Source organism: Berghia stephanieae, chromosome 14 (genome assembly GCF_034508935.2).
Source record: "Berghia stephanieae isolate SIO BIC M18660-M18661 chromosome 14, UCSD_Bste_1.3, whole genome shotgun sequence".
In the NCBI taxonomy this organism is placed as follows: Eukaryota; Metazoa; Mollusca; class Gastropoda; order Nudibranchia; family Aeolidiidae; genus Berghia; species Berghia stephanieae.
The window spans coordinates 31,129,640-31,155,058 of NC_088373.1; the positions used below are offsets into that span (position 1 = coordinate 31,129,640).

The window sequence follows — 25,419 nt, forward strand, 5'->3', positions numbered from 1 at the left end:
ATTAGAATATAAAGTTTAAGGTTACACATAGTTTTGTGCCTTCCTTATATCCGGCTGGCGGATGTTGTGAGTGTTTAAAAAACAACTAAACACATAACACCTATAAACGTTAAAGTTAACACATATATTTGTATATCGGGAATGTATAATTAGCCAGCAGATGTTGTGAGTTTTTATTTTTTAACTAACAGCATAACACCCATAAACGTTAAAATTAACGCATATATTTGTATATTGGTAATATTTAACTGGCCAGCAGATGTTGTGAGTATCCTATCTAAACGCATAGCATCAATATGAGAGCACCGTCCCTGTGAAGAATAAAATCGATAATACCGATAATTATATTATGATAACAACTACAGCAGGGATTCTTCTAGAACTAGCTCTAAATCGATATTTGCAAGCATTTCGATTTATCTTTTAAAACGACACTTGAAAATATTTCTTGATTGGTCGTGCGGAGTCTGCTCTCACTGTCTTGGTAGACATCGTCCTGTAAACAGCGTCGACTCTCACTGTCTTGGCAGACATCGTACTGTAAACAGCGTCAACTCTCACTGACTTAGCAGACATCGTACTGTAAACAGCGTCGACTCTCACTGTCTTGGCAGACATCGTACTGTAAACAGCGTCGACTCTCACTGTCTTGGCAGACATCGTACTGTAAACAGCGTCGACTCTCACTGTCTTGGCAGACATCGTACTGTAAACAGCGTCGACTCTCACTGTCTTGGTAGACATCGTCCTGTAAACAGCGTCGACTCTCACTGTCTTGGCAGACATCGTACTGTAAACAGCGTCAACTCTCACTGACTTAGCAGACTTTGTTCTGCAAACAGCGTCGACTCAGTGCGCTGTCTTGTCAATTGTAAATCGTTTTATTAAATTTAAGTGAGTTTTTAAAACAAAAAGAAAAGAAAACAGCTTTGCTTTTAAAAAAAGAAACAAACAAAAACAAATTAACAAGCACACACAAAAATAAAACAAAATTAATCTCCCCCAAAAATTAAAAACAAAAAAATCAAAGCCAAAAACTAAAAACAAAACAAAATAAAAACAAAAAGAGAAACAAAAAACTATTTAAAAAAGCAAAAAAAAAAACAAACAAATAAAACAACTTAAAAAGAACATCACACGAACTAAAGCGAAACTATGATAACAAAGTACCAGAACCCTGATATAATGGAGCAATTCCATTAATTTGTATTGTTATGACGGCCATGTTATTATAAGGAGGCGCTCTGAGTATAGATAGAATGAAGTTGACGTCACTTTGGTCTTTGTTATTGTTTTATGCCATCCATGTTTATGAGAAATTAATCCACTAAACGATATTATCCAGACTATAAAAGTTCATGATTACACATAGTTTTGTGTGTTGGTCCGTTTTACTTCCGGATGGTAATGTTATGAACTTCTTAGCCAAGCGCATACTATCTATAAAAACTCACAAACTGTGGCCTTCGTAAAGTTATGACCTGATACTGACCAAAAATGACGTCAAAACGCCAGTCTTTTGCCACAAGAGAAAACAAATCGTGAGTTGTATTCAATAGTTCAACCAATGAAATAACTTGTTTACATGAGTTCTACTAACGACAACTCACTAAGCGGTGCAAAAACCAAATAATGACGTCAAACTGCCAGTCCTTTTGGATTTCAGTATCAGGCTATAACATAACGATGGCTACGGCCTGACACTGACCAAATAATGACGTCAAACTGCCAGTCATTTTGGATTTCAGTATCAGGCTATAACATAACGATGGCTACGGCCTGACACCAACCAAATAATGACGTCAAACTGCCAGTCCTTTTGGATTTCAGTATCAGGCTATAACATGACGATGGCTACGACCTGACACTGACCAAATAAAGACGTCAAACTGCCAGTCCTTTTGGATTTCAGTATCAGGCTATAACATCACGATGGCTACGACAAACCAACCAGAATATTTTACACGTAGGGCCTACAGGCGATATGTCATATTTTATATTTTTCCCTCTAAGTATAAATAAAGACTGACAATCCAACCATAATATTTTACAAGTAGGACCAGACATGAGGCCAAAAGGCGATGTGTAATAGAATGCATTTTCCCCCACAGAAACAAGTTTGATGATAATAGCGTTTAGGTAAAATGCTCACAACAATTTCCAGCCACATAAAACATACAAACACGCAAAACATGTGTAACCTTCAATAAACTTTCGTTTATAGATAGAACGAAATTGACGTCGCTCAGCTCTTTGTTATTGTTTTTAGCCAGCATTTTTTATGAGTAGTTCTCACTAAATTGTATTAATCAGACTTTAAACTTTCAAGGTTGCATATTGTTTTTTTTTTTTTGTATTGGTCCGTTATATTTTTGGATGGCTATGATGTGATGGCACATAATCTATAGACACCAAGTGGAAGGGAACATAAGTGCGCCCCTCGGAGAGTCGCCCGAATACAAACAATAGCCGTTAGTGCTATACTTTGGTTGTATACTGAGTGCATTCATTCTCGTCTCTCGGTTCACGAACAGCGGCGGGTCGTAGGGTAGCCATCGTTAACATATTACAGCCTGACACCGCAGCCTTCGTAAAGTTATGGCCTGACACTGACCAAAAAATGACGTCAAAATGCCGGTCTTTTGCCACAATAGAAAACATATCGTGAATTGTATTCAATAGTTCAACCAATGAGCTCTACTAACGACAACTCACTAGGCGGTGCAAAAACCAAATAATGACGTCAAACTGCCAGTCCTTTCCGATTTCAGTATCAGGCTATAAGTTAACGATGGCTACGCTAGAACCCTCTAGGACTGGCAGTTTGACGTAATTTTTTTAGGTTTGTGTAGCGTCTTGTGAGTTGTCGTTAGTAGAACTCATGGAAACAAGTTATTTCATTGGTTGAATGATTGAATACAACTCACGATTTGTTTTCTTTTGTAGCAAAAGACTGGCCTTTTGACGTCATTTTTTGGTCAGTGTCAGGCCGTAGCCATCGTTATGTTATAGCCTGATACTGAAATCCAAAAGGACTGGCAGTTTGACGTCATTATTTGGTTTTTGCACCAGCCTAGTAAGTTGTCGTTAGTAGAGCTCATGAAAACAAGTGGTCCCATTGGTTGAAATATTGAATACAACTCACGATTTGTTTTCTATTGTGGCAAAAGATTGGCATTTTGACTTCATTTTTTGGTCAGTGTCAGGCCATAACTTTACGAAGGCCACGATATTAACCAGGCTATAAAAGTCCAAGGTTACACATAGTTATGTGTGTTGGCCCGTATTACTTCCGGATGGCAATGTTATGAGCTTCTTAGCCAAGCGCATACTATCTATAAGTGTCTATTCGACCCCAAAGGCAAATTGAAATGATTTTATATACAAAAACCGATAGTTTTCCTCGAATATCTAACGTTACATTTATAAAAGTAACGGATTGGCTAATCGAGGAGAAGTAACGGTTGTATCGACTTCAGGAGGAATTAACCAAATTTATACTAAATTAATAATAAGCAAATAAGAATATATCAGCTTCTGAAAAGAACAAAATACCAAACACGGACGTTTCGGTCTCAAATCCCTTCTTCAACCACCAACAACAATAAAAAATAAATAACACAAAACAATTAAAACATAAATAAACAACTTTAAAAACCAGATAGACGGCACAAAAAATTAATAGGCGCGAATAAAATCTTGGAGTGTAAACAAAAAGATGCCTTCAGATGCGTTTTTTGGTAACTAAGGGGAGCGGGATATTAAACTCCGAATAAAATTTGGTGCGCACAAAAAAAGAATGTTTAAGTGTACAAAGGCATCAGACGTTTTTTACGACACTGAATTAGAAGATTATTATATTCCTTCACGAAATGCTTTGGGATGGGATCTTATGGGCTAATAAATAGTAATGTGAAATTGAATGTAAGCTTCGTTTCGGGTTTCCCCTTTATCAACAAAGCAGGATGAATGAAACTCCCCAGATGAACGAGATAATGTGGTAGTGGCGTAGTTAAGATGAATAAAGGGGAAACCCGAAACGTTCATTTGATCTGTTTTTGTAATGAAATTGAAGCTTATATTCAATTTCACGTTATAATTTATTTCTTCGAGCTTCGGACAGCAACAATCACATTTTACATTTTACTGTACGTTAATGTTGCGAAGGGCGTAATTAAAAAAAAAAATAATTTGAAGATTCAAAGAATCTACAATAGATTAGTTTGAAAATTTTCGGTAACAAATTTAAATATTAGTATTAGTGTTTCTTGAATTTCAATTTAAGATAAACTGCGTGTAAAAACACAAACTAGGGTACACACACACAGACACACTCACACAGACACACACATACATGCACATTCACAAACACACACACACACACACACATTATACAAACACACAAACGAAGAGTTGTTTTACAAAACTCTCTAACTAACTCCATTTTCCACAATTGGAGATATTGAGAATTAATTCACCTAGAATTCTCATTCGGTCTATTATCTTATCATATTTAAACTGTGCGGCTATGTGGTTTTGTGGTATGACACTCGCTTTGAAATCGGAAGGTCCTGGGTTCGAGCCTCGCTCGGCGGATAGTTGAGTCCTTGGAAAAGACTATTTACTCACATTCTCTCACCGTACTCAGGTGTAAAATGAGTACCTGGCCGTTAACAGCGTTGTCTTTGTCCGAAAAATTGTAATATCGCCTAAAATGCGGCATGTCCCGTCCTACATGTTAAATGTTGCTGTTGATCAGGGACCTCTTGAAAAGCGCTTTGAGCACATTTAGTGGATATTGCACTAAATAAAAGCTCAATTAAATAAAAATAAGTAACAGATTTATTGTTGTCATTAATTTGTCATTAGTACTGCATATCAACCAAACAATTGAACTGGATTCAATAGTCTTATGTCACGTCGCCCAGCAATGGCTGCGATCGTGGCTCTAAACAAAAAAATCGGTACTTTTTATTCTTCATGCTGGCTTAAACTTTTCATATGTCTTGTGATCAGAGTGTGTAAAAGTCAAAACATGATCAGATTTATAATGTTTTTTCCCCCTGGATACGCTTTTATGCTCGTCGGAGAAATATTTCATAAAGGCGTCCTCTTAGAGTTTAGAGCCAGTTACTAAGTTACCATGCGTCATTACGAGAACGAGGGAAGTGACGTTACGACTGTTGAAGCGTATTCCAACGACTATTTCGTTGTCAGCTTAAAGGGTGGATTTAATGTGTAAATACTAATACGCGCTTTCAGTTGACATTGAGAGAGCTTGCTACTCCAGAGGAGGACAAGGCCAAGAATGGAACAAGTCGGACACCTCGATGAGTAAACTACAGACACGAGCAGTCGGTCAGACCGTCGACTCCGTTAACTTATTGTCTGACAGTATCCATCGTTTACTTATAGCCTGATACCGTAGCCGTCGTTAAGTTATAGCCTGACACTGAAACCCCCCAAAAAGACTGGCATTTTGACGTCATATTTGGTTTTTGCCCAACGCCAAGCCAGCGTGTCGTAGAAGGCGACTAATGGTGTGTGATTCCCCCATCTTTGAGTCACCTGGTCCTCCAGGTTGGGGGTTGGCAAAGGGTTAACACCCCTTTCCGTTAAACTCAAACTGTTACATAAACGCAGACAAACAAACCAATTACTTTTTTTAGCTTGGGCGACCGAAGAGTTTCTGGAATGACAGAATTTATGAAGGAATTAAAGAAGCTGATATACAGAGAAGTGGTAAGACCTGGAATGAGATTAAAAAGTTAGCTCAAGATAGAGAAGGATGGAAACTGTTTGTCTGTGGCCTATACCCTGACCCAGGGTGAAAAAGGCAATGATGATGATGATGACTGCTTAGTGAGTTGTCGTTAGTAGAGCTCATGGAAACAAGTAGTCCCATTGGTTGAACTATTGAATACAACTCACGATTTTTCTTTTGTGGTCAAAGACTGGCATTTTGAAGTCATGTTTTGGTCAGGGTCAGGCTATAAGATAACGATGGCTACGCTGCAACTGGCCAAAAAGAAAATGACACCAAATGACAAGTCCTAGTGGGTCCCAGCGTATCCATCGTTGTTTACTTATTTCTTGGCAGCAGACTGTCAACTCTCAAAGGACAGGGGTCCCTTGCCTTGTTCCGTTCCCAGTCCTGAAAATTGTGGTCCAAAGAAATTTTGTTTTGTTCAGACACGCGCATTAATTATCAATAATTAACTCTACCGTGGTCTAAAAATAGATGGACAATAGTTTGATAAATGTTAGCATTTTGTTTCATAAAATATCAATATCTAGACAGCATAATTTGATGCGTGATCGACTATTTATGAGTATGTGCTTCTTTTGCCACCTAACAATCACATATCTATGGGTTTTTTTTCCCCTATAAATTGCTATAAAAAGAGAGTTATTGAAGGTAGGAACACGTGTTTTTCCACGTTCTGACAGCCTCTTTGTTTTGGCGGCGAAAATAGCTGCTTAGCTTCATGAGTTTAAATTTCGTATCTCCCTCCTTACTACAGATTCAGATTTTTCCCAAAACTTCACCCAATCAAAATAAAAATAGATTTGTTTACTTACTGAACCAGAAAAGCAACAATCTACATTCTATACAAAATATTGTTCAGCAAAATGAGCTCTACAGCACAGTGTCAAGTCTTTACAGTCTTGACACTCGCTTTCGGATCGGAAGGTCCTGGGTTCGAGCCTCGCACTCGGCGCATAGTTGAGTCCTTGGAAAAGGCTCTTTACTCACATTCTCTCACCGTACTCAGGTGTAAAATGAGTACCTGGCCGTTAACAGCGTTGTCTTTGTCCGAAAAATTGTAATATCGTCTAACAGGCGTCATGTCCCGTCCTACATGTTAAATGTTGCTGTTGACCAGCGACCCCTTGTAAAGCGCTTTGAGCAAATTTAGTGGATATTGCGCTATATAAAGCTCAATTTAAAAAAAATGTACAGCTATCACAAAAGTATTCTTAAAATTTGGTGATGCACAAAAGAAATGAGAATACACTCGAAAGGAGCCCCTTTGTTTCAGTCTCCATAATATTTTCATTTTAGTCACGTCTACGGTTCTGATCTTGGCCTTCGTAAACTCGTGGCCTGATACTAACCCCCTAATGGCGTCAAAAGAAAGTCTGTCTTCGACCACAAAAGAAGACAAATAAATCAATGAGATCACTGGCTTTATTGAACATTACTAACGACAACTCACTGGGCGGTCCAAAACCTAAAAATGACGTCAAAATATGGGTCTTAGCGTGTTTTAGTGTCGGGCATAAGTTAACGATGGATTCGCTGGGACCACTAGGACTTGTCTTTTGACATCAGTTTCTAAGTTTGTACAGTACTAAGTCAGTTGTAGTTAGTAGAGCTCAAAACAATAAGTGATCCCATTGGTAGACCTATTGAATACAATTCACGTTTTTGTTTTCTTGTGTGGCCAAGACTTTTTTTTGACATACTTTTTTGGTCAGTATCAGGCTATAAGTTAACGAAGGCGACAGTCTGGCCATAGCCATCGTTAACATAATAATATAGCCTGACACTAGAACCCACTATGACTTATATTTTGACGTCATTTTTAGTTTTGTGCAACTTCCAGTGAGTTGTCGTTAGTAGAGCCCAGGAAAACAAGTTATTCAATTGGTTGAACTATTGAATACAACTCACGATTTGTTTTCTTTTACGGCCAAAGAATTGTCTTTTGACATCATTTTTTTTGGTCAGTGTCAGGCTATACCTTTAAAAACAATCAAGTCCAAAAACGAACGTAAATCCCATCATCTTCCTCGCGTCTGACACCCTAACTCGCCCAACTCCGGTTACAGTTACGCTGTGAGAAAACAGCCGACACTCCCCCTTTTTGCGCTCGGTCAAACAGTTTAGCCCTTATAATCTCTTCCGGTGTGGCGAATACACAGCTGTGTATTCAGTATTCAAAACACTGGTGTACGGAATACACAGTTGCAAACAAAAACGTTGATTGGATCTGTATGACAAGGTTAAGGGTCAAGGAGCATAGTTCGGGTCATTTGCATCTAATTATCTGGGTCATGTTTTGATGAAGCATTTGCTGCTCAGCTCAATTAATTGGATTACACGCCAGTGAAAACCTGAGGTATTTTCTGTCTGTCTACAATCCTGACTGCCAGTCTATATTCTATTAATGAATGCTAAGCGTTTAGCCAAAACAAATCATTACATCTGCCAGCCGGATGTAACGAACCAACAAACAAAAATATGCGTAACCTTTAACGTTTATAGTCTGATTGAAAGAATTTAGTGAACACTACTGATAAAAATAGATGAAAAAAAACAATAAATAGGAGCTGGATGGCGACAATTTCGTTCCTTCTATAAACGTTTAAGGCGTTACAGATAGCTTTCTGTATTGGTACGTTATATCCAACCGGCTGATGTTGTGGGCAGTTTGGCTAAATGCACAGCATCAACAAAGAGCCCCTGCATATTGACACGATAGCACGGCAATTAATATCCTGATGTATGATTGTTGACTACAGTTCTGATTGTCAATAGGATTGAATAGTCTGATGTCACGTCCGCCCAGCAACGAACAGCTTGGTTCTAAACAAAGAAAATCGGTACTTTTTATTCTTCATGCTGGCTAGAACTTTTTCACATGTCATGTGATCACAATGTATAAAAGTCAAAACATGATCAAATTTATAATGTTTTTCTCCTCAGATACACTTTTTATACTCGTCAGAGAAGTATTTCACAAGGGCGTCCGCCATTGTTCCGATTGTTTTAGAACCAGTTACTAAGTTACTACGCGCCATTACGAGGGAAGTGACATCACGACTGTTGAAGCGTATTAAAGGCTATAATATAATCCTACAGACCATTTCGTTGTCAGCTAAAAGGGTGGATATACTGTGTACATGACATTACGCGCTTTTGGTTGACAAGGATTCGTCTGCTCCATCAGAGACACCAGATCCACACCACAAGCAGAAAGCAACAGACACCAGACATAAACTACATCAACAAGTAAAAAAAAAAGAAGCTTGAAGATGCTGGGAGTCCCTGGGAGGCTCGGTTGGTAGAGCAGTTTCTTCACACGCTAAGGAACCAAGATCGATCCAGGAGGAAGTCCAGATATTTTCTGAACCTTTCCTTTTCCATCCAGCCGTGAATAATAATAATAATAATAATAATAATAATAATAATAATAATAATAATAATAATAATAATAATAATAATAATAATAATAATAATAATAATAATAATAATAATAATAATAATAATAATAATAATAATAAATAATAATAATAATAATAATAATAATAATAATAATAATAATAATAATAATAATAATAATAATAATATAATAATAATAATAATAATAATAATAACGACATACTTTACTCATCCAAAAAATGGAAATTCGTTTACAGGCATGGCATGCATAAAAATGTAGTAGCTGAGTCTGTCAGATCTGGTGGAAAGTATTTTGCCGTCGTCTAACGTCCTAAACAAAGGGTAGCAAGCAATCGCTATTGTCAGTTTCAAGCCATAGAAATTGGGACAAATTTCTGTTCTATGGGCTTATTGACTCTGAAGAACTACTCGATGATCGTTGATGTCAACAAACTGACAATTTTAATGCATTTAGGGTTTTTTTAACTCTTTCCTTACCAGCCATTTTCAGGGTTCTCCCAAAAACGTCACGCCCACCCAACACAAAAATAGAATTTTCTTACTCAAACCGAAAACCAACAAGTACATTCTATAGACAATATTGTTTAGCAAAATGAGCTCTATGACATAGTGTCAAGTTTTTATAGCTATAACAAAAAATGTTTCTTTAAATTTTGTGATGTTCATAAGAAATCGGAATGATAAAGATGTTGGTTGTATCGTAACGAATGTGACGATTTTCGGTTAAACGGCAGGAAATCAGTTTAAAAGTCCTTTTGCAACAGAAAAGGTGGTACCGAGCAGTTGTGTATAAACCTCAAAGCTAAATAACCCAAATTGTCATTCTATATATTTTTCTTTTACATTTTAGATACTCTCAAAATTAGCACAATCTATTCTCTACAGCCACTGTGAATAACAATACCAAAATGTTCCATAAGACATGGGAATAATCACACGTTAATTATAATATATTATGTGATGGTTTGTATATTATTTCATTCCGATACTTCTTTCAATGATAGTATGTAAACCTTGTCGCTTATGACAATACCTGAAATCAACGATGACTTGATAGTATGTAAACATTGTCGCTTATGACAATACCTGAAATCAACGATGACTTGATAGTATGTAAACATTGTCGCTTATGACAATACCTGAAATCAATAACGATATGACAATATGTGAAACTTGTCACTTACAAAAGTAAATTAAATCAAAGACGATATAATTGTATGTAAAAGTTGTCCCTTATGAAAATACCTGAACTCAAGGACGATAATAAGGTATGTAAAACTTGTCGCTTACAAAAATATCTGAAATCAAGCACGACCGATATGATGCTATGTAGAACTTGTCGCTTATGACAATATCTGAAATCAAGGATGATTTGATATTATGAAAAACGCTAACAACAATAACTGAAATCAATGATGATTTGATTGTATGTAAAACTTGTCGCTTACGACAATAAACAGTTATAGTATGTATAACTTGTCGCTTACGACAATAAACAGTTATAGTATGTATAACTTGTCGCTTACGACAATAAACAGGTATAGTATGTATAACTTGTCGCTTACGACAATAAACAGTTATAGTATGTATAACTTGTCGCTTACGACAATAAACAGGTATAGTATGTATAACTTGTCGCTTACGACAATAAACAGGTATAGTATGTATAACTTGTCTCTTACGACAATAAACAGTTATAGTATGTATAACTTGTCGCTTACGACAATAAACAGGTATAGTATGTATAACTTATCGCTTACGACAATAAACAGTTATAGTATGTATAACGTATCGCTTACGACAATAAACAGTTATAGTATGTATAACTTATCGCTTACGACAATAAACAGTTATAGTATGTATAACTTATCGCTTACGACAATAAACAGTTATAGTATGTATAACTTATCGCTTACGACAATAAACAGTTATAGTATGTATAACTTATCGCTTACGACAATAAACAGGTATAGTATGTATAACTTATCGCTTACGACAATAAACAGGTATAGTATGTATAACTTGTCGCTTACGACAATAAACAGTTATAGTATGTATAACTTATCGCTTACGACAATAAACAGTTATAGTATGTATAACTTATCGCTTACGACAATAAACAGGTATAGTATGTATAACTTGTCGCTTACGACAATAAACAGTTATAGTATGTATAACTTATCGCTTACGACAATAAACAGTTATAGTATGTATAACTTATCGCTTACGACAATAAACAGGTATAGTATGTATAACTTATCGCTTACGACAATAAACAGGTAAAGTATGTATAACTTGTCGCTTACGACAATAAACAGTTATAGTATGTATAACTTGTCGCTTACGACAATACCTGAAATCAACCATGATATGATGGTATGTAAAACTTGTAGCTTATGATAATATCTGAAATCAACGACAAAAAAGTTAATCCTTCTGTTTTCTTTTACCCCCTTTCTTTCATTTTATCTTCTTTTTTTTGTTTTGGTATTTTTTAAACAGGAAAACGAAGACGATCCAGGAAAATGCAGGAGGAGGTGACAGACCCGTACCAACTAATGCCAGACTATAATATAACTTCAAACAGCTCTAATGGAACCGGTTATGATTATTATCCTAATAAAAAACGTAAGTCATTAGAATAGTTTAAATCTTGCTGCTCGAAGCTCGAAGAAATAATAAATAACAATGTGAAATTGAGTGTAAGATAAACATCTGTTTTCGTGTATTAAATTGAAGCTCACATTTAATTTCACGTTGTTAGTCATTAGAATGGGACAGAGAAGTCATGACGTCAAAAATATTGAGCAATATCCACTAAACGTGCTCAGAGCGCTTTACAAGGGGTCCCTGGCCAACAGTAACATGTACATGTAGAACGAGACATGACGCCTGTTAGGCGATATAATTTTTTTAGGACAGAGACAACGCTGTTAACGGCCAAGTAAAGACCAAAAATTTCGTAATTCTAAGACTTGTTTCTTATAATAGGCAGGCCTGTTTTATGTAAAAATGTATAACGATGCGTCACAGCATCCAACTCTTCCTGTAAACAGACACTATCATGCTCCTCCTCCTCTTCCTCTTTCGTCTCCATTTTATCACTTCCCCCCTTTCTCCTTACGTATCATCATCATCATCATCACAATCATCATCATCATCATCATCATCATTATCATCATCATCATCATCATCATTATCATCACCACCACCATCATCATCATCCTCAACTTCATCACTATATCATCCCCCAATCCACCCCAACCCCACCTCTCCTCCCATAAAAAAAATAACCATTACCAGATCTTAACACATAAAAAAAACTTGAGCTTTTTTATAGCGCAATATCCACTAAACGTGCTCAAAGCGCTTTACAAGGGGTCCCTGGCCAACAGAAACATTTAACATGTAGGACGAGACATGACGCCTGTCAGGCGATAATATTACAAAATTTTGGGACAGAGACAACGCTGTTAACGGCCAGGTACTCATTTTACACCTGAGTACGGTGAGGGAATGTGAGTAAAGAGCCTTCTCCAAGGACTCAACTATGCGCCGAGCGAGGCTCGAACCCAGGACCTTCCGATCCGGAAGCGAGTGTCATACCACTAGACCACATAGCCGCACATACTTATATTTTGTCCTCATCTTCCCCAGATATATTTGAACCAGGGGTCATTGGTCACATCTTGGACATATTATTCACCATACTCGGCTTGGTAAGTGGAAATAAAGACATTTGTCTTGATACTCCATATACAATTAAACTTTAACTTAAATCATAAACAGTTATACAGCGCAATATCCACTAAAAGTGCTCGAATAGGTCCCTAGTCAACAGCAACAAACCTCGACATCATATCTGACCCTCCGTCTCAAAACGGTATTATGTGGGGATGATTCAGACCCCAAAAGGTGAATTTAGAGATAGCATGATGAGAAATTGGAGCTTAGAAGTTTTTGCAATGCAATCACTAGTCTTTATACTCCACCATAACATACAGAACTTAAACCCAAGTTGGATATTTGTGGTTATGAATTCAATTTCCCTTACCGAGTGGATCCCGACATAATACCGCATTGATACGATGGGTCACATATGAAAACTTCACACAAATCCGAGAAGGTGTCAATTTAAGCAAAAAGAGATTTAAGTATAGTAAGCATGATATTTTATATAGCGCAATATCCACTTTACCCTCTCCTTACCACCTACAGCAAAATCGTCATATTTGTTACGACACAAAATACATTTTTTTCTTATTCAGATTTATTTTTTACATCACAAACTTTGAGGAATGATCTTTGTTTAATTAATAAGAACATAAAGTTGCTATGTAGACTGCTTGTTTGGGTTTTTAAAATCAATTTTTTTCTGTTGGGTAAGCCTGCCATTTTGGGAAAATACTTAACATGATCGGTAAGGAGAGAGTTAATGTGCTCAGGGGTTCCTACCCAAAAGCAACGCATAACACGTAGGACGAGACATGACGCCTATTAGGTGATATTGCAATTTTCTTTTCAGACAGAGACATCGCTGTAACCAACTTGGTACGAGAGCTGTGGCGGTAAACCAGAACAACCCGCTGTCCACAAGACCCTTGCGGTAGAGCTATTCACCGAACATTGAATCGGAACTTGGGAACTGTATAGCTTTGAAAACAATTCACATCCAAATGTAAACAAGCTACCCGATGTCTTGGTTTAAATTGAGCGAGAGATAAAATAATTCACATCGAATTGTAAACAAGCTACGCGATGTCTTGGTTTTAAATGAACGAGAGAGAAAAAATTCACATCCAAATGTAAACAAGCTACGCGATGTCTCGGTTTAAATTGAACGAGAGAGAAAACAATTCACATCCAAATGTAAACAAGCTACGCGATGTCTCGGTTTAAATTGAACGAGAGAAAAACCAATTCACATCCAATTGTAAACAAGCTAGGCGATGTCTTGGTTTTAATTGAACGAGAGAGAAAATAATTCACATCGAATTGTAAACAAGCTACGCGATGTCTTGGTTTTAAATGAACGAGAGAGAAACCAATTCACATCCAATTGTAAACAAGCTACCCGATGTCTTCTTGGTTTAAATTGAACGAGAGATAAAACAATTCACATCCAATTGTAAACAAGCTACGCGATGTCTTCTTGGTTTAAATTGAACGAGAGATAAAACAATTCACATCCAATTGTAAACAAGCTACCCGATGTCTTCTTGGTTTAAATTGAACGAGAGATAAAACAATTCACATCCAATTGTAAACAAGCTACCCGATGTCTTGGTTTTAATTGAACGAGAGAGAAACCAATTCACATCTCGCCTGGAATTTCGAGATTTGGAGGGATAAAGGATGAGAAGAGGGGTCATGGGGGAAGGTCAAAGGGAGACGGATCATCTGATGACGTAATACAAGGGAGTATCACGGACACGTGTCTTGTAGATGTTCGAACCCCTTAACAACGAAGTTGTTTTCTTTTTGTTTTCAGATAATAGTTTCTTTTTATCTTTATTATTTTTTATGGAGAACAAAGCGTTTCCTCCTTGTAAGAAGTCAGATAATCGCGACTCGGACTTCAACTACAGATACTCGCTGTGCTGTTACTTGCCTTGGATGGAAACGGGAAGATCTGGTGTTGGGACAAAATAAGATCGAATTTAGCCTTTAAAGGATTTCATTGCTATTTAGTTTTTCTCCCACATCCACCCGTATTTCTTCTTTGTTAATTTTTTAACTCAGTGTTGCTGTTTGCTAATTAGTTATTCTATGATTAGCAAGTAAGGTAGGAGTTGTCACGGGATACTGGACGGTGCGTGCAATTAACCCTTTGCCAGTGGAACAGTTTTTGTTTTTTGTTTTCAAATAATAGTTTTCCTTTATATTATTTTCAATGCTGAATAATAAACCGTTTCCACCATTGCGACACAGGCTTCGATTAAACTATAATTGTTTTGCCGTTATTTGTCTTATGATGAAAACAGTAAGATCTTCTTTTAGCTCCAAGCAAGATTGAACTTCGCCTTTGAAATGTTAAGTTGTTAGGGTTATCGTTCCTTTTTCCCCCCTAAAAGCAGCTTGTCTGTTTCTTTTTTTTCTCACTGACAAGCATTGAATTTACCCGCATGTCTTCACACACAAAACGATGCATCTAGGTTTAGTTTGTGCCATGACATCAAAACAAACCGAGCGGCTTGGAGTCTGAAAGACGTTTCCAAAAATGACTTGGTATTCGCAAGACTTTACAACCCAATTCCCGCTCCAGCTCTACACCTGAGTTCGGTGATATAATGTAAGTAAAGAGTCTTTTTTCCAAGGAAACAACTATGCACTAAGCGATACTCAAACGCAGGACCTTCCGATCTGAAAGCGAATGTCGCACTACAAGACGACATAGACGCACTAAGGCTAGGTACGATGAGAGAATGATTAATATGAGTACTGAACTATCCGCTGCTCATTCACACTTTCAAGGAGTATGGGACCGGAAAATTAGCAAAAAAAATAAAAAAATCCTTTATTCATCCCATAGGGGATATTTTGTCTGTAGGGTCTATTCCAAGGGAAGAATGGAATAACCCAGACGTCAGCCGCAGTGTAGCGCCGCAAATTGAGCTAGGAAGAGGTGACTTGCTCCAGGATACACAGCACCAGGTGATCGAACTCGGTACCGTTCGGGTGCGAAGTAAAGACCGTTCCGCTGAGCCACGATGCCCCTTAGATATTATTATTATTATACCGTCACAACTTTTTTCCCTATTTTGTTCCATCTCCATTCGGATCGGGAGGTCCTGGGTTCGAGCCTCGCGCTCGGCGCATAGTTGAGTCATTGGAAAAGGCTCTTTACTCACATTCTCTCACATACTCAGGTGTAAAATGAGTACCTGGCCATTAACAGCGTTGTTTTTGTCCGAAAAATTGTAATATCGCCTAACAAGCGTCATGTCCCATCCTACATGTTAAATGTTGCTGTTGACCAGGGACCCCTTGTAAAGCGCTTTGAGCACATTTAGTGGATATTGCGCTATATAAAGCTCAATTAAAAAAAAATTCCCCCCCCCCCCCCCGTTCCATCCACAGCCAACTTTGGTGATTATGATCATCGTCATGAGCACGGCCAAGTACAGGACGTATTCCTATTCCCTCTACCTGGTTGTCATGTCTGTGGTAGACTTTTACACTGTCACCACGTCTTCCGTTTCGAACGCCTTGAGCATGGTTTCGCCTGAACTCCACCTGAACACAGTCATGCTATGGGAAGTGCCTTGTCTGTGAGTTGTGAATAAATTATTGTTTTACAAAAACATGATTTGAATTAAAAAAGAAAGAAAGTTTAAATGAGACAGAAAGAGATAGATAGATAGCTAGCTAGCTAGATAGCTAGATAGATAGATAGATAGATAGATAGATAGAGAGAGAGAGAGAGAGATATATATATAAAGAGAGAGAAAGAGAGAGAGATAGAAAGAGTTAGACAGAGAGCAAGAGATAGATAGATAGATAGATAGATAGATAGATAGATAGATAGATAGATATATATAGAGAGAGATAGATAGAGAGAGAGAGAGAGAGAGAGAGAGAGAGAGAGAGAGAGAGAGAGAGAGAGAAAGAGAGGGAGTGTATGTGTATTTGTGTATGAGAGAGAGAGATAGAGAGAGACAGAGAGAGGGTGTGTATATGTTTTGAGTGTGTGTGTGTGTGTGTGTGTGTGTCTGTGTGTGTGTGCGAGATAGATAGAGAGATAAAGATATATAATGCAGCTATGTGAGAATTACTCATAAACGTGGATGGTAAAAATCAATAACAAATACCCGAATGACGCTATGTCCTTCTATCTATATAAATTCACATTTTGGGAATGAGATTAGCGGAAGAGTAACGTCCCTTGATTGGACGTCACCTTACAGAGAGAACGTCAATTTGGTTTTGAAGTGTCTCAAGCCGCTTTCACCGGAAGCGAGACGCATGCGCACAACCAACATGATGTTCTCTCTCTAATAACTTTTCCAATCAAGGGACGTTACTCTTCCGCTAATCTCATTCCCTATTATCCTTTACGTTGTCTTTTACTCTAGTAAAAAATGTACTCTGTAAAATTAAATGAAAGACACGTATTTTAAAATTTGGCCAGAAAACTCGTCCTTCAAATACCGATCGATTTAAATGACTCTCATTCTCACTAAAAATTCTCAATCCTGGGACATTCGGAGCTCCCAGTGTTGAGAATCTTTGCTAAGATGAGGGTCATTTTGACGATTAGATATTTGAAGGACGAGTTTCCTGGCCAAATTTTAAAAATACTTACGTGCCATTCCTGAGTACAGCTGTTTACCTGATTAATGGTGATAACAATACTGGACAACAATTTGCTTTAAATAGTGCTGCTATGTGGTCTAGTGGAATGACACTCGCTTTCGGATCGGAAGGTCCTGGGTTCGAGCCTCGCGCTCGGCGCATAGTGAGTCCATGGAAAAAGCTCTTTATTCACATTCTCTCACCGTACTCAGGTGTAAAATGAGTACCTGGCCGTAAACAGCCTTGTCTTTGTCCGAAAAATTATAACATCTCCTAACAGGCGTTATATCCCGTCCTACATGTTAAATGTTGCTGTTGACCAGGGACCCCTTGTAAAGCGCGTTGAGCACATTTAGTGGATATTGCTCTATATAAAAGCTCAATTTTTGATTGTTTTTGTTTAATTTCTAGGATTCGTAACCATTTGATGTTTGTGATAATGAATATTTCCGTTTGGATGAACGTGTGCTTGGCTGTGGACCGATTTATCGTTGTCAAGTTTCCGTTTAAGAAGGAGCTTTTGTGTAACAGACGAAATAGCTGGATTATCTGTATAGGTAAGCTGTCACGTGTCTTTGTGTTGCTTTGTGTAACAGACGAAATAGCTGGATTATCTGTATAGGTAAGCTGTCACGTGTCTTTGTGTTGCTTTGTGTAACAGACGAAATAGCTGGATTATCTGTATAGGTAAGCTGTCACGTGTCTTTGTGTTGCTTTGTGTAACAGACGAAATAGCTGGATTATCTGTATAGGTAAGCTGTCACGTGTCTTTGTGTTGCTTTGTGTAACAGACGAAATAGCTGGATTATCTGTATAGGTAAGCTGTCACGTGTCTTTGTGTTGCTTTGTGTAACAGACGAAATAGCTGGATTATCTGTATAGGTAAGCTGTCACGTGTCTTTGCGTTGCTTTGTGTAACAGACGAAATAGCTGGATTATCTGTATTGGTAAGTTGTCACGTGTCTTTGTGTTGCTTTGTGTAACAGACGAAATAGCTGGATTATATGTATAGGTAAGCTGTCACGTGCCTTTGTGCTGCTTTGTGTAACAGACGAAATAGCTGGATTATTTTTATAGGTAAGTTGTCACGTGTCTTTGTGTTGCTTTGTGTAACAGACGAAATAGCTGGATTATCTGTATAGGTAAGTTGTCACGTGTTTTTGTGTTGCTTTGTGTAACAGACGAAATAGCTGGATTATCTGTATAAGTAAGTTGTCACGTGTCTTTGTGTTGCTTTGTGTAACAGACGAAATAGCTGGATTATCTGTATAGGTAAGTTGTCACGTGTTTTTGTGTTGCTTTGTGTAACAGACGAAATAGCTGGATTATCTGTATAGGTAAGGTGTCCCGTGTCTTTGTGTTGCTTTTTGTGACAGACGAAATAGGTGGATACTGTCTGTAGGTCAATTGCCGCGTGTTTTTATGTTGCTTTGTGTAACAGATGAAATAAATGTATTTTGTATGTAGGTCAGTTGCCGCGTGCTTTTATGTTGCTTTGTGTAACAGACCAAATAGCTGGCTTATGTCTGTAGGTCAATTGCAGCGTACTTTTATTTTGCTTTGTGTAACAGACGAAATAGCTGGATTTTGTATGTAGGTCAGTTGCCGCCTGTTTTTATGTTGCTTTGTGTTACAGACAAAATAGCTGGATAATGTCTGTAGGTCAGTTCCCACGTGGTTTTATGTAGCTGAAAAGAATGATAGCGATTAAAAATTTAAAAAGAAAAATATATTTTTAAAAAATTGATCCAGTTCTAAAAATGTTGGCGAAAAAAATATAAAGGAACAAAATTCGTGTGGTCTTGTGGTATGATACTCGTCTTTGGATCGGAAGGTCCTGGGTTCAAACATCGCTCGGTACATAGTTGAGCCCTTGGAAATGGCTTTTTACTTCCATTCTCTCACTGTACTCGGGTCTAGAATGAGTACCTGGTCGTTAATAGCATTGTCTCTGTTCGAAAAACAACAATGTGATATATCGCCTACCCAATTTCATGTCTCGTCCTACATGTTAAGTGTTGCTGTCAGCTAAGGACCCATTATGAAGCGCTTTAAAGAAAAGTGAGCTTTATATAGCGCAATATCCACTAAATGTGCTCAAAGTGCTTTACAAGTGGTCCTGGTCAACAGCAACATTTAACATGTAGGACGGGACATGATGCCTGTTAGGCGATATTACCATTTTTCGGACAAAGACACCGCTGTTAACGTCCAGGTACTCATTTTACACCTGAGTACGGTGAGAGAATGTGAGTAAAGAGCCTTTTCCAAGGACTCAACTATGCACCGAGCGCGAGGGTCGAACCCAGGACCTTCCGATCTGAAAGCGAGTGTCATACCGCTAGACCACATAGCCGCACAATTATAAACACGTTTAGTGGATATTGAGCTATATAAATGTACATTTATTTTAGTTTTTGAAAGTTGAATTTATAGACATAATAATGGATCCTGAATTTTGTATATGTGACCCTCTCGTCCTACATGTTAAATGTTGCTGTTGATCAGGGATCTCTTGTAAAGCGCTTTGAGCACGTTCAGTGGATATTGCGCTAGATAAAAGCTCAATTAAATAAAAATAAATAACATATTTATTATTGTCATTAATTTGTCATTAGTACTAGATATCAACCTAACACTTGAACTGGATTCAATAGTCTGATGTCACGTTGCCCAACAACGGCGGCCATCGTGGTTCTAAACAAAGAAAATTGGAACTTTTTATTCTTCATGCTGGCTAGAAATTTTCATATGCCTTGTGATCACAAATTTATAATTTTTTTTTCTCTCCTCTGGATACGCTTTTATGCTCGTCGGAGAAATATTTTATAAGGGCGTCCGCCATTGTTCCGATAGTTTAGAGCCAGTTACTAAGTTACCATGCGTCTTAACGAGGGAAGTGACGTCATGACTATTGAAGCGTATTGATCTTTTGATTTCAAAGTGATTATATCTTAGTTTCTAATCTGAATATATGTCATGGGCGTTAATAAAGATCTTCCATCTTTGATTTTTTACCTCCCTTAGTTCTTAGCATCTGTCTATTACTATTTGAGCTTTTATATAACGCAATATCCACTAAACGTGCTTAAAGCGCTTTACAAGGGGTCCCTAGCCAACAGCAACAACGTAACATGTAGGACGTGACATGACGCTTGTTAGGCGATATCACATATTTTTCGCACATAGACAACGCTGTTAACGGCCAGGTACCCATTTTACACCTGAGTACGGTGAGAGAATGTGAGTAAAGAGCCTTTTACAAGGACTCAACTATGTGTCAAGCGAGGCTCGAACCCAGGAACTGTCCGATCCGAAAACGAGTGTCATACCACAAGACCACATAGCCGCATCCGGATACTAAAATAGATATGCCACCTTATGATTCAAAATGTAACCTATTCATTATTACTCCTTCCAAGGACTGGTTACATACACACTTCCAATGATTTTGGAACCAGAAAAGTATAAGGTATGACCTCAAGAATTGTCTTTACTATTCATGCCGACCGACGTGTACCTATTTTCAGGTCTGATAACCTAATTCATTATGGGCTCACTGTAACGAAAATCTAAATAAAAAAAAAAAAATGACGCAAAGGATTGTCCATTGCAATGTTAAACAAGGCCCATATATAATTCGGTTCGAATGTTAGACCTGCATATATGTACACGTCGATTCTGATCATAAGACCATTTGTGACCAATCGTATCAAAGCGGTATTATGTCGGGATCCACTCGGTAAGGGAAATTGAATTCATAGCCACAAATATCCAACTTGGGTTTAATTTCTGTATGTTATGGTGGAGTATAAAGACTATTACTTGCATTGCAAAAACTTCTAAGCTCCAATTTCTCATCATGCTATCTCTAAATTTACTTTTTGGGGTCGGAATCATCCCAACATAATACCGTTTTGAGACGGAGGGCCACATTTTGAAACGTTTCGTAATGTTTTGTTTTTTTTTCTTCCATTTTTCAACAGCTTTGATCGTGGTTGTGAACGTGGGTCAAATCCCGATCTCTCGAACATCAATGGTCATCGACCACCAAATATACGGGTATTGTAGTCAATCTGTGCGTTCAATATATCGATGGTCGGCGGTTCAAACCTCTGAAGACCCGATTGTCACAATCGGCGAATTAAAACTCTAAAGTCCCGATTTCCACAATCGACGAATCAAAACTCCAAGTCCCAATTTTCACAATCGGCGAATCAAAACTCTGAAGTCCCGATTTTCACAATCGGCGAATCATCAAAACTCTAAGTCCCGATTGTCACAATCGACGAATCCAAACTCTGAAGTCCCGATTTTCACAATCGGCGAATCAAAACTCTGAAGTCCTTTTTTTACACGATCGGCGGATCAAAACTCTGAAATCGAGAAACGGGTTTTGCGCACCACTTCATATCTAATTTTGGGCGGGTCAGCGTCATCAGAGGTTTGGTCTGCCCAACATTAAATACAACACGGTGCGCAAAGCTCTTTATGTCGACTTCAGCGTTTTGATAGCCGATCGTGAAAATCGGGACTTCAGAGGTTTGATCCGCCGACCATCGATAAGATTAATTTGATTAAATTTAACTCTTTATATTTCTTGTGGAACGTGTGTCTTCAATGGTACATCTTCACTGTATCCTGTTTCCTTCTTCTTCTTCTTCTTCTTCTTCTTCTTCTTCTTCTTCTTCTTCTTCTTCTTCTTCTTCTTCTTCTTCTTCTTCTTCTTCTTCTTCTTCTTCTTCTTCTTCTCCTCCTCTTCCCCCCTTTTATCCATCAATTCCATCTTCTCTTGTTGTTCATCTTCCAAACCTCTCCTTCTTCTGCTCCTGCTCCTAATCTTTCATCTCTATTTCCTCCTCCTCCTCCCCTCCTCTTCTTCTTCTTCCTCCTCCTCCTCCTCCTCCTCCTCCTCTTCCTCCTCCTCCTCCTCCTCCTCCTCCTCCTCCTCCTCCACTTCTTCTTCTTCTCTAGGACATTCCAGCCATCTCCACCTCTTCCTCACAAGACCTACGGACTGACTCACCATTGATGACCATCGTTTCTTCTCTTTCTTCCAGGCCTATTTGTACCACTAATGCCATGCTCATAGAGTGGCAGGGTTACATGGAAACAATAGGGACCTACATGCTCCCCTTCGCTATCATATCAATCTGCACAGCCATAACAGTTCGTGAACTTGTTAATGTCAGAAGTAAGTACTGTAGGACTCATCATCGGACCGTATCCTTCATAAAATGGTCAAACTGACTGTAGCTTTCATAAACTGGTCAAACTGACCGTAGCTTTCATAAACTGGTCAAACTGACCGTAGCTTTCATAAACTGGTCAAACTGACCGTAGCTTTCATAAACTGGTCAAACTGACTGTAGCTTTCATAAACTGGTCAAACTGACGGTAGCTTTCATAAACTGGTCAAACTGACTGTAGCTTTCATAAACTGGTCAAATTGACCGTAGGTTTCATAAACTGGTCAAACTGACTGTAGCTTTCATAAACTGGTCAAACTGACTGTAAGTTTCATAAACTGGTCAAATTGACCGTAGCTTTCATAAACTGGTCAAACTGACCGTATCCTTCATAAACTGGTCAAACTGACCGTAGCTTTCATAAACTGGTCAAACTGACTGTAGCTTTCATAAACTGGTCAAATTGACCGTAGCTTTCATAAACTGGTCAAACTGACTGTAGCTTTCATAAACTGGTCAAACTGACTGTAGCTTTCATAAACTGGTCAAACTGACTGTAGCTTTCATAAACTGGTCAAATTGACCGTAGCTTTCATAAACTGGTCAAATTGACCGTAGCTTTCATAAACTGGTCAAACTGACCGTAGCTTTCATAAACTGGTCAAACTAACCGTAGCTTTCATAAACTGGTCAAACTGACTGTAGCTTTCATAGACTGGTCAAATTGACCGTAGGTTTCATAAACTGGTCAAACTGACCGTAGCTTTCATAAACTGGTCAAACTGACTGTAGCTTTCATAAACTGGTCAAACTGACTGTAGCTTTCACAAACTGGTCAAACTGAACGTGGCTTTTATAAACGGGTCAAACTCACCGTAGGTTTCATAAACAGGTCAATCTGACCGTAGTCAAACATATTTCAAAAAACTTTTCTCTCAAAAAAAAAATCCATCAATCTTGGATAACACAAGGTGAAATACAATATAAACGAAGAGGACTGAATATTGGCAGAAATATGATGACATTAAAAAGGAAATAAGACAAAAGAACAGAAAGGCCTGCAGAGATTGTGTGAAAAATCTAATTGACGAGAATAGTAACAAACCCTTATGGACATTTATTAAAAGTAAAAAGTGTGACACCATAAGAGTTGCACTTCTTAGAAACCAGAATGTCATACGTGTTGATAACTAAGAAAAGGTTTACATTCTTAACAAACAATTCTACTCCGCTTTTACATCTGAACAAAACAATAGGACACTAGGACAAGAAACAACAACACACCCAATTATGCCAGAGATTGGTGTAACAGTCGAGGGCGTTGAAAGTCTGCTAAATAATTTAAAAACAAGTAGTTAGGAACCCTGACCCCACAATATTTAACCGTGGCTTCTATAAGTCGTAGCAAATGAGATTGCCCCTGCGCTGACTAAAATGTTAGAAATGTCTGTAAATTCAGGCTTCATACCCCAAATATGTAAACATGCTTATGTACAACCAATCCATAAAAGATGTGAGAGGAAAATTGCTGTGAGTCATCGCTCACTCTGCCAGACCTGTACATGCTGTAAACCACTGGAACACTTCGTAATGTCCTCTATAACAGATCAACTTGAGTTAAACGAATTACTGAATGATGCGCAGCACGGTTTCAGAAAAGGCAGATCATGTGAAACAAAGCTAGTCTCTATGGCCAATGACTTCTCACTGGAACTTGACAAAGGTGGACAAACCGAACTGATACTCCTTGATTACGAGAAAGCATTTGATTAAGTACCACAACCGCGTCTTCTCTACAAGATCTAGAAAATTTGGATAATTTGTAGGACACTGAAATACATAGAATCATTTCTGAGCGACAGAGCCCAACAAGTAGTTGTCGGAGATCAAACGTCTGATATAGGCCGGGTAACCCCAGGAGTCCCCCAAGGATGGGTTCTAGGTCCTTTGCTTTTTCCCGTTTTAATTAACGAACTCCCCGATGGCTTAACATCTGATGTTCGTATATCTGCAGATGATACTGCACTTTACAAGCACATCTACCAATTGAATATAGCTTCGAACTAAACAAGGACTTGGGAGAAAGCATGGCTTTAATGTAAGCAAATGCAACGTTCTGACGACATCAAACCAACACAATAATTACACATATAAATTACGACCACCTTTATGGCCAAAAATTAGATAAAGCCAAATCTTCTAGATATCTTGGGCTAAATATTGCCCAAAACCTCATATGTAAATTACATATCGCAAATATAATATCAAAGGCAAACAAAATTAGTGCTTGTTAAACACGAAACCTGAGTGGTTGTCTCGTCAAAACTCAGACACTCCCCTACTTAATTATAGTATGGCCCATTCTCGAATATGCAAGCATAGTACAGGATCCCTACACCCAAACTTATATCAACATGACAATAGTGAAAAAACGTTGTAGGAGGAAATAACTAAATAAGGTGAGGATAATAAATAATTCGCTCCATGAAACTGTCAAGCACTCTACGTGATTCCAACCCACCCCCTTCAACAATATAAATAAATATATATATATATAATATATATATATATATATATATATATATATAATAGAGAGAGAGAGAGAGAGAGAGAGAGAGAGAAGGACAGAGAGAGCGAGAGAGATAGATAGATAGATAGATGGATAGATATATAGATAGAGAGAAATATAGATAGATAGGTAGAGAGAGAGAGAGAGAGAGAGAGAGAGAGAGAGAGAGAGAGAGA

The 25,419-nt window shown here is 38.0% G+C and overlaps 1 protein-coding gene across 2 annotated transcripts in view; it reads left to right on the top strand.

The window, feature by feature from the left end:
• The first annotated feature begins 450 nt into the window (after positions 1–450).
• Positions 451–25,419, top strand: part of LOC144959613 (uncharacterized) — a 29,840-nt gene continuing 4,871 nt past the window's right edge. Inside the window, exons 1-7 of one of the 2 annotated variants that reach the window (XM_078892248.1) lie at positions 451–894; positions 11,693–11,818; positions 12,848–12,909; positions 16,271–16,461; positions 17,897–18,042; positions 21,472–21,547; positions 22,546–22,679. In XM_078892248.1, the coding sequence (XP_078748374.1) occupies positions 11,716–11,818; positions 12,848–12,909; positions 16,271–16,461; positions 17,897–18,042; positions 21,472–21,547; positions 22,546–22,679 (712 nt within the window). In that variant the 5' untranslated portion in view covers positions 451–894; positions 11,693–11,715. The remainder of the gene's footprint in view (positions 895–11,692; positions 11,819–12,847; positions 12,910–16,270; positions 16,462–17,896; positions 18,043–21,471; positions 21,548–22,545; positions 22,680–25,419) is intronic. The other variant, XM_078892249.1, reaches the window with a different exon arrangement.